This window comes from Apodemus sylvaticus, chromosome 8, assembly GCF_947179515.1.
Source record: "Apodemus sylvaticus chromosome 8, mApoSyl1.1, whole genome shotgun sequence".
Taxonomy (NCBI): Eukaryota; Metazoa; Chordata; class Mammalia; order Rodentia; family Muridae; genus Apodemus; species Apodemus sylvaticus.
Window position 1 is genome coordinate 119,474,018 of NC_067479.1, and position 11,790 is coordinate 119,485,807.

The following is an 11,790-nucleotide window of genomic DNA, read 5'->3' on the forward strand; positions in this document are numbered from 1 at the left end:
GGAGGAGAAGAAAGAGGACAAGGAGGACAAAGAGAAAGACATCCTAAAGATTATACAATATAAAAAGGAACACAGCCCCTTTCTTTACATTTTGGAACTGTGTTTTGCCTCCTCTAAGTATCCAAAACCAAACAAATGTTAACACAAATAGGATTTCAGAAAGACACATGACTAACAACTTAACCAGTGGTTTCTTCTTTCAGAAGACATGGTACTTCAAATGGAGGCCATTGTCAGTGCCAATCTTACAAAGGTCACAGTCCACCTTGCTTTCCACAATTTCTGTCCTCAGAAAGGGAAGAAGTTAAGGGAAGAAACAAGTTTTCAATGCCAGTATGAGCAGTTATACAAGCAGGTGTCAGTTTTGCAAGGTGCTCTCAAATTGCTGAAACCTGAGATGGTATCATGGGTCATAGACACACTTTCAAGATGTCAAGATTTAGGAAACTCTGTTAAATAATAAATGACATGGGTTGTAAAGAACAATGAGGATGGAGAAGTTCAAAAATCTTGAAGTAAAATCAATGTTTTCAAAAGCTACATTGCTGTGTAGAATGGTGTGCTGAAGAAAAACTTGTATATTACTGGGCCCTAATAGTTTTGAAATACGGAGTCTGTATTTGAAAGCATAGACAGAAATTGATTTTCTTTTTTCTATTATTTCAATTGGTGTTTGCTTTATGGTCAAATGTGGTGGCCTGACCTTTGGCACCTGCTTTTTCTTCTCAAGATGTTATAATAATAGCACTCATAGTGTGGCATTGAACAGGAGAAAATTTAGAATAGTCTATGAAATGCATTAAATATTCAAGAAAGCTTTGAATAGTCATGATGTTTATATTATTAGTGAACATTTTCTCTCTCAGAGATATAAATGCTTTAAAATTAAGAGTACACATTTTGTTTCTGAAGTTAACTACATTTAGAGAAAATACAAGAATCTTCACAACTTGTTCCATCTTGTGAAAATCTCATAAAAGCTACATACTAGCTATTTATTGTGATTGACATTCTGTAACTATGTGCATAAGGTCATATTGCACAAAAATTTCTTTGGATGGTTGAGGATAAATTGTAGCCAAAGATGGACTTACTGTACCTGTTATACCAGATTTCTTACATTTTTAGGTGTGTGTGTGTGTGTGCGTGTGTGTGTGTGTGTGTGTGTGTGTGTGTGTGTGTGTGTGTGTGTGTGTGAGAGAGAGAGAGAGAGAGAGAGAGAGAGAGAGAGAGAGAGAGAGAGAGAGAGAGTATGTGTGAGTTCTACACATTAGGTACCAGTTCCAACTCACAAATGATGTAAAGCCAAGATAAGCAGTGGTTCCCTTGTGAAATTCAGAATGAGGTAGCCTATAGTTTTCTTACACCTAAAGTGGCCTCATAAGTCCTTTCAATTTTGTCTAAATCTTCTATAAAATCATCTGTAAGGTAGCATCTACACATTTCTTTCTTGTTCCCTAGCACATTAGAGTCTCTTACTCTTTTCTATCTTCAGAAACCAGGAAACATTTATGATCCCAGTACTGCAAGCCTTGATCACCCAAACCAAACAACAAAGCATCTCAGCCATCACTGCGAGCCCGTTTTGAGGCTTAAGCCTCTGTGCATCCTCTCTTCCTGCAAGACGCCAATTCTGTTCTTTAGTACAAGAGCATTTTTAACAGCTATGCCCAATGAATAGTCACCATCAACAAGAACAATCTAAGTTATAGGAAAGAACATTTTTGGTTTGAACTTGGGGAAGCTCTGCTTTTTTGAAGGAAGAAAATGTAGCTATAAATCTCTTTTCTTGATTTGTCTGTTGTTTAGCATCATATGATCTGTATTATACTCACAATATTGTTTTCACACGAATATTCAGTAGTTCTTCCAATGTGACTCAGAAACATTTTACATATTTGAAAAACTAAGCAATAAGCATACAGGATAAAAAAATTCCATAGCAAATACACACCATTATTTGGAAAAAATACATATATACATATACACATACACATACACACATATACATATACATAAACAAACATGTACATGCATACATACATATACAAACTAGAAAAGGTGATACATTTGAAGCAATTTTTAAAGGGAAATTTCCAGTAAGAACTATATAAAACAATAGCAAGGCCTCAGGTAATAGTCAGTGGGTATGACATTGCCTCATTTATTTTGATGCTAATATGACAGAAATAAATGTTAATAAAATTATGTTAATTAGGTAAGACAGCCCATAGATTGAGTAGCTTAATATTTTAAAACACAAACTGATTTTCAGTGTAACTACTTAGCCATTTAAATAACTTTTCTTCTTAAAAACTTGCTTACATTTGAAATTATAGTACATCACTAACTATCCTTTCACAGCTTTATTTGACAGGATAAAGAGATATGCTCACTGGTTAAGAGTGCTTTTTGTTCTCACAGAAAACACCAGTTCTGTACCCAGCACCCATGTGGGGATATTATAACAACTGCCTATAATTCTGGTTCTAGAGGATCTCACACCCTTTTATGACTTCTAAAACAAACAAAAAAATTAATATGATATTCACTATTACTATTAATTTTTCTCTTTGTTCTTAAATCACAAATACAAGAAAGCTTACTTGAATTCTTTTTAAAATGTGTGCTTAATTAGAGCCACTGCTATAAGCACACCATGAGGTGCACATCACCTTCAACCATACCTTTAACAAAAAGATCATTCCTCATTAGCAATTATCATTTGGGTCACATTAGCATCAAGAGTAAATGAAGCAAAGTCACACCCAATGAATATTGGCCCAGGCCTCTCATTTAATTACTGAACTTATGGATGACACTTACTTGTGATATTGGCCTTTTTAAAAGTTAATGACTTAATACTGTCTTATAAAACAAGAGTTCCTTGTTTCATCTTCTGTGTCCTAAATGTATTCCAGTAAAACCTCATTTGGAATTCTATTTGAATACTATCATTATTAATATATTTTCTTTTCTTATTTTTTCTCTTTTTTTTCTACATATTTCTTATAGGTACTAAACACAAAACCATGCTAGAAGCCCGCAATGGAAGTGGAACTATCAAGGCCTTTCCTAGGGCAGGAATGAAGGGCAAAGGTCCTGTCAATAAGGGAAGCACTGGGCTCCAAAACAAAACATTTCACTGCGAAACATGTGATGTTCATGTGAACTCGGAAACACAACTCAAACAGGTACCATAAGAAAACCAACAGGAACACACTTTGAGTAGTCTGTGTGTGTTTCGATTCTTTATTTACAACTTCTCCACCTACCCTTATATCCATATAACTAACCATCCTCTCACCCATCCATAATTCTTCCCATCTACCAACCCAGAAAGCCATCCATATAACCACTCATCCATCATCTTCTGACTAAAACCTATCCACTTATCCATCATTCCATTTATCTGCTTATCCTTTCACACATCTACTCACATACCATTCATTCATCAGGCTATCCTACTACATCATCATCATCCACCTATAAGTACATCCATCCACCTACTTGCATCATTTATCTTTAATTCACTGTCTTTATTTTAACAGATGTTTATTTTAGTTGTTGAGGGAATACTAAGATGCAATGGCTAATTAATAAAATCTGCTACAAATTGTTGGCAGTGAGTTTGTTAGTTTCTTGTAGGCTCACTTTTAGAGATGAAGGGATATTAGAACTTATCTCGACTGAGTTTTCCACTCAAAGCAGTTGGTTTTCTTTAAAGACCAATATTATGCTCTATTTTTACAAATTTAGCTATGTTCATGCTACAACTAATTTCATACTGTGCTGTATTATATTGTGTGATATTTTTATATTTTATTGTTTTGTCCTTTTATTTTCTGTATTTATTGTTCTGAATCTCTTATCCTTATTTACCTGCTGATGCAATGAGTAACAATGGACAGCCATTTGTGCTACAAATAGCCTTCTAAGGAAAGTAGTGGTACTTTTCCAGCTGAATATTCATATTGTGTTGTGGTTTGTCTATGGATGGTATTTTGAACTTTAGTTATTTAGTTTTAGAATGTAATAGATTGACATTTGGCTGCTCAAATATGAGGATAGCTACTGGTATGGCAATACATTCATGCCTATTTGGTCATGTTTTTTTATTTGCACTTTAAATTTCTTCTGACATCGTTTCCTCTGTAATTATTTTTCAGGAGATATGTGGAGGGATAAGGAAAAGACAGGCAAGAAAAGAAAATTGTTCTATTTATTAAAATTGTATTAAAATGAATAGTATGAAAGACTTCAGTATCCAAACAAGAAGTGTACACTGTTCTTTTCCTTTTGTCATTGTGAAGTTTGCATGAAATCTAGATTATCTTCTTACAGGTTAAAAATATATGTATTTGTGGAATGTTTTTGATGTGTTGTTTTTAAACCTGTCATTTTCTTTGCTTTCAATAGCATATTAGCAGTAGAAGGCACAAAGACAGAGCTGCTGGGAAGCCCCCGAAACCTAAGTACAGCCCCTACAGCAAACTGCAGAAGGCAACAAATCCACTGGGGGTGAGTGACACTGTTGCTTCCTAAAAGAGAAGGTGATGATGTCTATGTCCCACAGTCTGCATAAGAGTTATATGGGATGGCAGGTGTCAGTTACTATGTGGAACAGGTGTCATAAATTGAAGACAATAAAAACAGCTGAGTTTTAGTTCCAGTCTGCCCTCTGCCAGTGGAATCCTTCCTTACTTGACTTGTTTCAGTGTTTGCCACTTTAACATTATCTATTTAAGCTGAGATTTGTCTCTGAGTATATAAACTGAACATAAGTCAGGCTTTTGAGTCCAGTGAACAATCCTTAGAATGTGGTTTTGATGTTAAGGAACACACTCAGAAAAGATGTCAGAGATAAGTCCTAGGATTGCTGAATTAAAGTGTTTAGGTGATAAAGCATGAAGTACAGGCAACATTTATGTTTTCCTAATTTGGTTTGTTTGCTTTTTTAAAAAAAATCATTTCAATGGTATGGTTTAAATTTTGTATGATAATGCACTGTAGGACATTAAATGCAAGAATAAATAGTTCTTTGAAAATGTCCTTTCCACAATATGTCAAATAAGCTTTCTAGAATATAAAGCATAGAGGAGTAACTAATGTCATTTTTAAAACAAATATTTTCTGCATGACAGTTGCTGTATGTACAAAGTTTAGCACAACATTCCTCTGTTCTTTTTCTCAAGGCAGGGACCTCCTGTGGAGGTATACATTTCAACTAAAATGCAGAAAATTTTAGTCTTCATCGCTGGAAGATGCTTAAGCATGCTTTGTGGGCTATTGGTAATTATCTTTAACTTTTCCCAAAAGAAACAGTTCCACACTCTCTATTTTAATTGCCAGTCCTTACCTTTTTAGCTGCTCACTACTGTGGTCTTCCATTTTAGTTTCCAATTACAAACTCTAAAACATTTGTTCTTGATCCTTTTTAAATTTCTTCTATTTGCAGGTAAAATTGGTATTTTCCAAAGAACCTTCAAAGCCACTGGCTCCCAGAATTCTCCCAAACCCACTGGCAGCTGCGGCAGCTGCAGCTGCTGTGGCAGTGAATTCGCCCTTCAGTCTTCGAACTGCTCCAGCAGCCACCCTCTTCCAGACCCCTGCACTTTCTCCAGCCCTTCTGAGGCCAGCTCCTGGGCCCATTCGGAGGACCCACACTCCTGTGCTCTTTGCTCCTTACTGAATTCTAAACAGGAGGTGTTGTACTGCAATAATTTTTAAAAAACAAAATGAAACTAAAATCAAACAAAAAAGAACTATGCAGCATTTATTTATAGTTTAAAGTGTATCTGAAGAGCCAGGAATTTTGATAGTAAAATGAAAAGATTATTTAAAAAATAAAATAAAAACATGTGGGGATTGGGGTAGGGGGAGGAGATGGGAGATGTGGCATTTTTTTCCAAATTAAAGGATTATTCTTGAACATCGATTGTTTTAGAGATATCGCCAATACTGCCTCTTAGTGGTATTTAGAGCTTCCAGAGCCTTTGTGATTGCGCTTTTAGGGCATCTGTTTCCTCTGCATTATCTTTTCTGCTTTCTGAAAAAATTATACAATGTTTAAGGGCATTAACTGGTTCCAATGAATATATAATATATATAATAATTGACTCTGTGTATATATATATATATATATATATATATATATATATATATATATATATATTCACACACACACACACACACACACACACAAGTGACACTGTGAATAGTATTGTCCTTGCTGGTCCTCTGGCTACAGGTGTTACTGGATATGTATCCAAACAATAGTAGTAAAGTAGATTTCTTGTCAAACAATAGTGCTGTTTCTTAATCTATGACATTAGGTTATAAAGAGTTGCAAAAGGTAGAATGAACAGCTCTTTTATACTGAAAATTAGTAAAAAAACAAAACAACAAAAACCCACCAAATGGTACACTAGAAACCTCCATGGTCAGCTACCCCATCCTGTATGCTTAGAAGTAGGGCAACACCAAGAAAGATACTTCCTCACCAAGTATTAGATTCCCTCTTGGAATAAGCAGTGCTGGAGAAAGTGAAGTGTTTGGAATGCCAAAGTCTCTGAAAACCGATCAAGCCATGAATCCTGGGCAAGAAGTAAAAAATAAGTAGAATTGTTTTATTCTAAACATGAGGATCCCTCAGAATCTCAAATAATGGTGTAAAATTAACCCAGATTGGCAAAAGCAGAAAGAGCTTGTCATCTGCTGTAATCATTTATGTCTTGCCAGTAGAACCATAACAAAATATTTTTGCTTTAAATATGAATGTATAAAGACAGATGTAAGCATTAGCTATGGCTGTGTTTATTGTTAGTTTTTCCTTCTGACATGACATGTTGCACACCAATAATAAGGCATTAAAAAAGTGTATTAGCAAGGTCCCCTAGACAATCATTTTATTTCTCCGTTGGCATTTGAAATAAGAACTGAATTTGATACTTACTACAGAGCTGAAAGAAACATGCTTTTTTTCAATAAAAGAAATGTATCAGGGGAATATATATGTACACACACACACACACACACACACACACACATATATATATGTATATATATAATATATGTGTTAGAAAGCTTAAGAAATTAATTATAAAATGGAAATCTATATGAGATGATTCTATAACTACTCAGTATTACAAGTTATCATCAAATTGGTAACAAATGGAATGAAATCGCTGTGCCTTTAATTTGTGATAAAGGCACTATGCTTTTTCCCATAGAAAGCAAGCTTGTCCCTCTGGATATGGTGGGGTTCAATGCACACAAGTTATTGCATTCAGGAATAATAATCTTCAACAAGGGAACAAGAAGAATACATACACATCGGCCTTCTGTGACTTAGCACTAAAAATAAAAATTATTTTTGAAATGGTCTTACAAACACCATTTAAAACTATAGGGAATAATTGAGTGTAGCCTTCCTGAAATTGCTTTTATTTCAATTGTAAGAATCCTTCAGAGAGGAATAAAGAGTTAAGGAGTCCCTGAATGGAAAGGTGTTTAGTATTTGTCACTTATATGTGAACAATTCTCATAGTGTGCTTGATGCTGAGCACTAATTGAGGTCTTTCGAGGACTTTTCCAGTGTCTAGCTGTAGAATTTTTCATAAAGTATATCTTTAAAGCAACAGGCTATACATATCTGTTACTTATTAAACAACCAAAACAACATTTAAAGGAGGACAGAAAAAGGAATATTGTAAAGAAAACAATGAATAGTGAAAGGAAAGCAAGAATAAGAAAATATAATCATTCCTCAGTCTTTTGGCACAAAGATCTTTTAGATACATCTGCCATTGAATATGGTGATTTCTCATTTACATTCTCTGCAAACACTGCCAATTTTTTTTAGCAAATATTTCATTTACTTACTTATTTATTTATTTATTTATTTATTTATTTATTTATTTATTTATTTTTTGTGTATGAATGGAGCTAGTTCAGACTGGTGGTCTTAGTTATCCAGAATTTGTTACCATATGAACAGCAGCTCCTTCTTGTGCTGGATTTTAATTTTTTCATTTGATGCTTTACTGTATTTATTCTGCATCTCAGCCATTCAACCTGACAATGCCACTTGTGCTTTCTTCCATAGCAATCTCCTTATAATGTGCTTCTGTTTTTCCTCCCTGTGTTAACAAAATAAAGGAAGCAGTCAGTAATAAGTCAGGGCCTGTGGGTCACATGAAATCCTGAGTCACACAGCATTAAAAAGTTTAGCGGTTTGCTGTGAACAAATCAGCCATATTTTCTTCATCAGCCATATGAGAACACTCAGAAATACCTAAACCCTCTCTGCCTCATTTTGCAATGCAAACACTATTGTTTAAATGGTCTCTTAAATTGGAATTTTAAGAGTCAGTTGTCTTTTATTCACTCCCTAATAAAGGATGAAGCCAATCCATTGAACTTCAAGTGGTTTTTCTGTGATTCTGTCCTTCTGCTCTGTTTTTCTTTTTTTCACAGGCATAAAAACTTTTTTTATTCCCAGCACAGTCTGTAAACCAAACCAAATCAAACCAAACCAAACCAGACCAAACCAGACCAAACCATCAAGAATTTCCTTCAACTTATCCCACCAAAACAATCCTAGGACAATAGGTAGTGGGTGTGTGCTGACCTGGCTCTTCCCCCGCCTCCCCGCCCCCCCAGACAGGGTTTCTCTGTGTAGGTGTAGCCCTGGCTGTCCTGGAACTCACTCTGTAGACCAGGCTGGCCTCGAACTCAGAAATCCGCCTGCCTCTGCCTCCCAGAGTGCCTGGCTGACCTGGCATTCTTTAAGAGGTTCAAATAATCCTCATTTGGGAGACAACCCCTGTGAAGAAATCACCTGCACCTCCTAAGAAGTTTAGTGTAGGCAGGCACTTTCACTTTAATGTTTAAAGATTCTTTCCTGACCAACTCAGCCAAGCTTATGAGAGAGCATGGTATAGAGCTTAGAAATCAAGCAGAAATACCTGTATTTTTTACCACAGATGTAGTTGTTCTGTGTTTATTTACCATTTTCCCCAAACATACAAAAACAAAAGAACATATACATCTATGGCTACACTGTTCACAGGATAACTTCCTTGAGTTGCTTTTCTTTCTCTTTATGCATTCCTCCCTTTCATCAACAGACTAGTTTTCTCAGAAAGGCTCTCTCTATACAGCTCCAGTCAGACTCTTGTCTCCATTTCTCAGGACTAGGATTACAAACCTTTGCCATCATATCTGGTTCCTTCTTTGTTTCCTTTCCCTACACATACTAGGCATGTATTTCTTAAAAGATTTATTTATGTGTATGAGTGCTTGCCTACATGTATGCATGTGTACCACATGTGCACCTAGTGCCTGAGGCCATAAGGTATTCCACTGGAACTGAAGTTACAGGCAATTGTGAACTACCATGTGGGTTTTGAGAAACAAACCTGGGTACTGGGTCCTCTGCAAGAAAAAGCAAGTGCTCCTAACCATGAGTGATCTTTCCAGAACCATCTTATATTTTCAGTTGCCCAAAATCTTTAATTGGATGGTTATTCAGTCTCTTTCAATTATTAAACTGTCTTTACTCAGTCATCATCTATTATGGTACTGACTGTTAAAAAGCAATAGTGCTTTCCCTGAGTAGCATCCTTTAGGAATAAAGATTGAGAGTTTAGATTCATCAGGAATAGTACTATGAAAATCACAAGGTGGTCTAACTTCAGAGTTATATATCCCTTTCTGAGCATCACACCCCCTGTGGATTAGGATACACATGGATGCTTTATGTTTCATTTGAAACAACATTGCAAGACCAAGACCCTATAGAAAGCATTTGTACCACTCTTCCAGAGAATCTAGGCTAATGGAAGCAAATGCCAGGTTCTTCTGTGTTTTTCTTTCTGTAAAGACAGCTGATGAGAACTCCAAAGAACAGTTGTTTATATTTCATAAGAAGACAAGTGGCAAGTTCTCTAGAACAGCTATCATTACGTGTTGTTAGAACAATTGACCACTACAAGAAATTATAGCTATGTGACCACAGACATATCTTGTATAACAATAAAATAACAATATTAACTGGGAGTACTGGGTGGTGCTTATTGTTGTTCCTCCTATGGGGCTGCAAACCCCTTCAGCTCCTTGGATCCTTTCTCTAGTTCCTCCATTGGGGGTCATAGTGCTCAGTACAATGGTGGGCTGAGATCCTCTGTATTTGTCAGGCACTGGCAGAACCTCTCAGGAGAAAGCTACATCAAGTTTATGTCAGCAAGCACTTGTTGGCATCTACAATAGTTTCTGGGGTTAGCAACTATATATGGGATGGATCCCCAGGAGGGGCAGACTCTGGGTGGTCTTTCTCTTCAGTCTCTGATCAACAATTTGTCTCTGTATCTTGTCCTGTGGGTATTTTGTTTCCCCTTCTAAGAAGGACCAGAGAATCCATACTTTGATCATCCTTCTTGAGCTTTATTTAGACTATGAATTGTATCTTGGATATTCCGAGCTACTGTGCTAATATCCACTTATCTGTGAGTGCATATCATGTGTGTTCTTTTATGATTCGCTTACCTCACTTAGGATGACATTTTCTAGTTCCAAACATTTGCCTACAGATTTCATTATTTCATTGTTTTTTAATAGCTGAGCAGTATTCTAGTGTGTAAATGTACCACATTTTCTTTATCCATTCCCCTGTTGATGGACCTCTGGGTTCTTTCCACCTTCTGACTATTATAAATAAGCCTGCTATGAACATAGTGGAATATGTGTACTTATTAATGTTGGAGCATCTTTTGGGTATATACCTAGGAGTGGCATAGCAGGGTCCTCCAGTAGTACTATGCCCAAATTTCTGAAAAACTGACAAACTGATTTCCAGAGTGGTTGTACCAGTTTGCAATCCCACCAGCAGTGGAGGAATGTTCCCTTTTCTCTACATCCTCACCAGCACCTGCTGTCAGGATATCTAAACATACCTTAATAAGTATGCATTTAATGGGAACAAATTGGAGACAATATTCTTTTCCCTAATAATCAAACTGTTTCTCTTATAAATGTTGACATTAAACTACTATTCTAAAACTCAAGCAACACTTTTGAAGTGAAAAAGAGGGGTTTCCCTGTTTGTAATGCTGAAAAAAAATATGGGGTAAATATTCTTGTGATTTTTTTCTCCTTTACATTATCATGAATTAGATAAATATACTCAGGGGCATGTGAGCTGGTTTATCAGGTAAATCAAATAATGTGCTTGCAAACCAAGTCTGAAAACCTGTATTTAATCCCCAGAACACACCCAAGGTTTGAAAGAAATAATTCAGTCATCAACATTGCCTTCTCACCTCACATGGACAGCTACATGCTTACCATACACAAGTAAATAAGTAAACAAATAAATAAGGAAATAATGTGAAAAATTAAAAGTTGATATAATCAGAACTCTGTCCTTTATTAATACCTTAGAAAGGGTTTTATAAGGTTTTGCTTGATTTAAGTTAATAGCAATAGTGCAGATTCAAAAAGATGTTGTTGTTTGAAAATATAGCTCAATGGCAGGATACTCTAGTATCCTCAGAGTCCTGCATGTGAGCTCTAGCATCACAAGGAGATGCAAAGTCACAGATATTGGAAGGTGTGCAATAGTTTGCATTAGTTTGACTTTATAAAAACAAGTGTTGAAATAAAAATATTGAGGAACAAAGACATTGACTTTGTGAGTACTCAGCCCTAAATATATGAACTTGGCTCATAGAACCTCACAGTTGTGAGGAGGGGCCAAATGTAAGGGCCAGAGAAAGGAGGATTGCTGTG

General features: G+C 35.9%; 1 protein-coding gene across 1 annotated transcript in view; it reads left to right on the plus strand.

The window, feature by feature from the left end:
• The window catches only part of Znf385d (zinc finger protein 385D), a 293,774-nt gene extending 288,082 nt beyond the window's left edge, over window positions 1-5,692 (plus strand). Inside the window, exons 6-8 of the mRNA XM_052190333.1 lie at window positions 3,016-3,194; window positions 4,420-4,521; window positions 5,459-5,692. Coding sequence (XP_052046293.1) covers window positions 3,016-3,194; window positions 4,420-4,521; window positions 5,459-5,692 — 515 coding nt within the window. The remainder of the gene's footprint in view (window positions 1-3,015; window positions 3,195-4,419; window positions 4,522-5,458) is intronic.
• The last annotated feature ends 6,098 nt before the right edge of the window (window positions 5,693-11,790 follow it).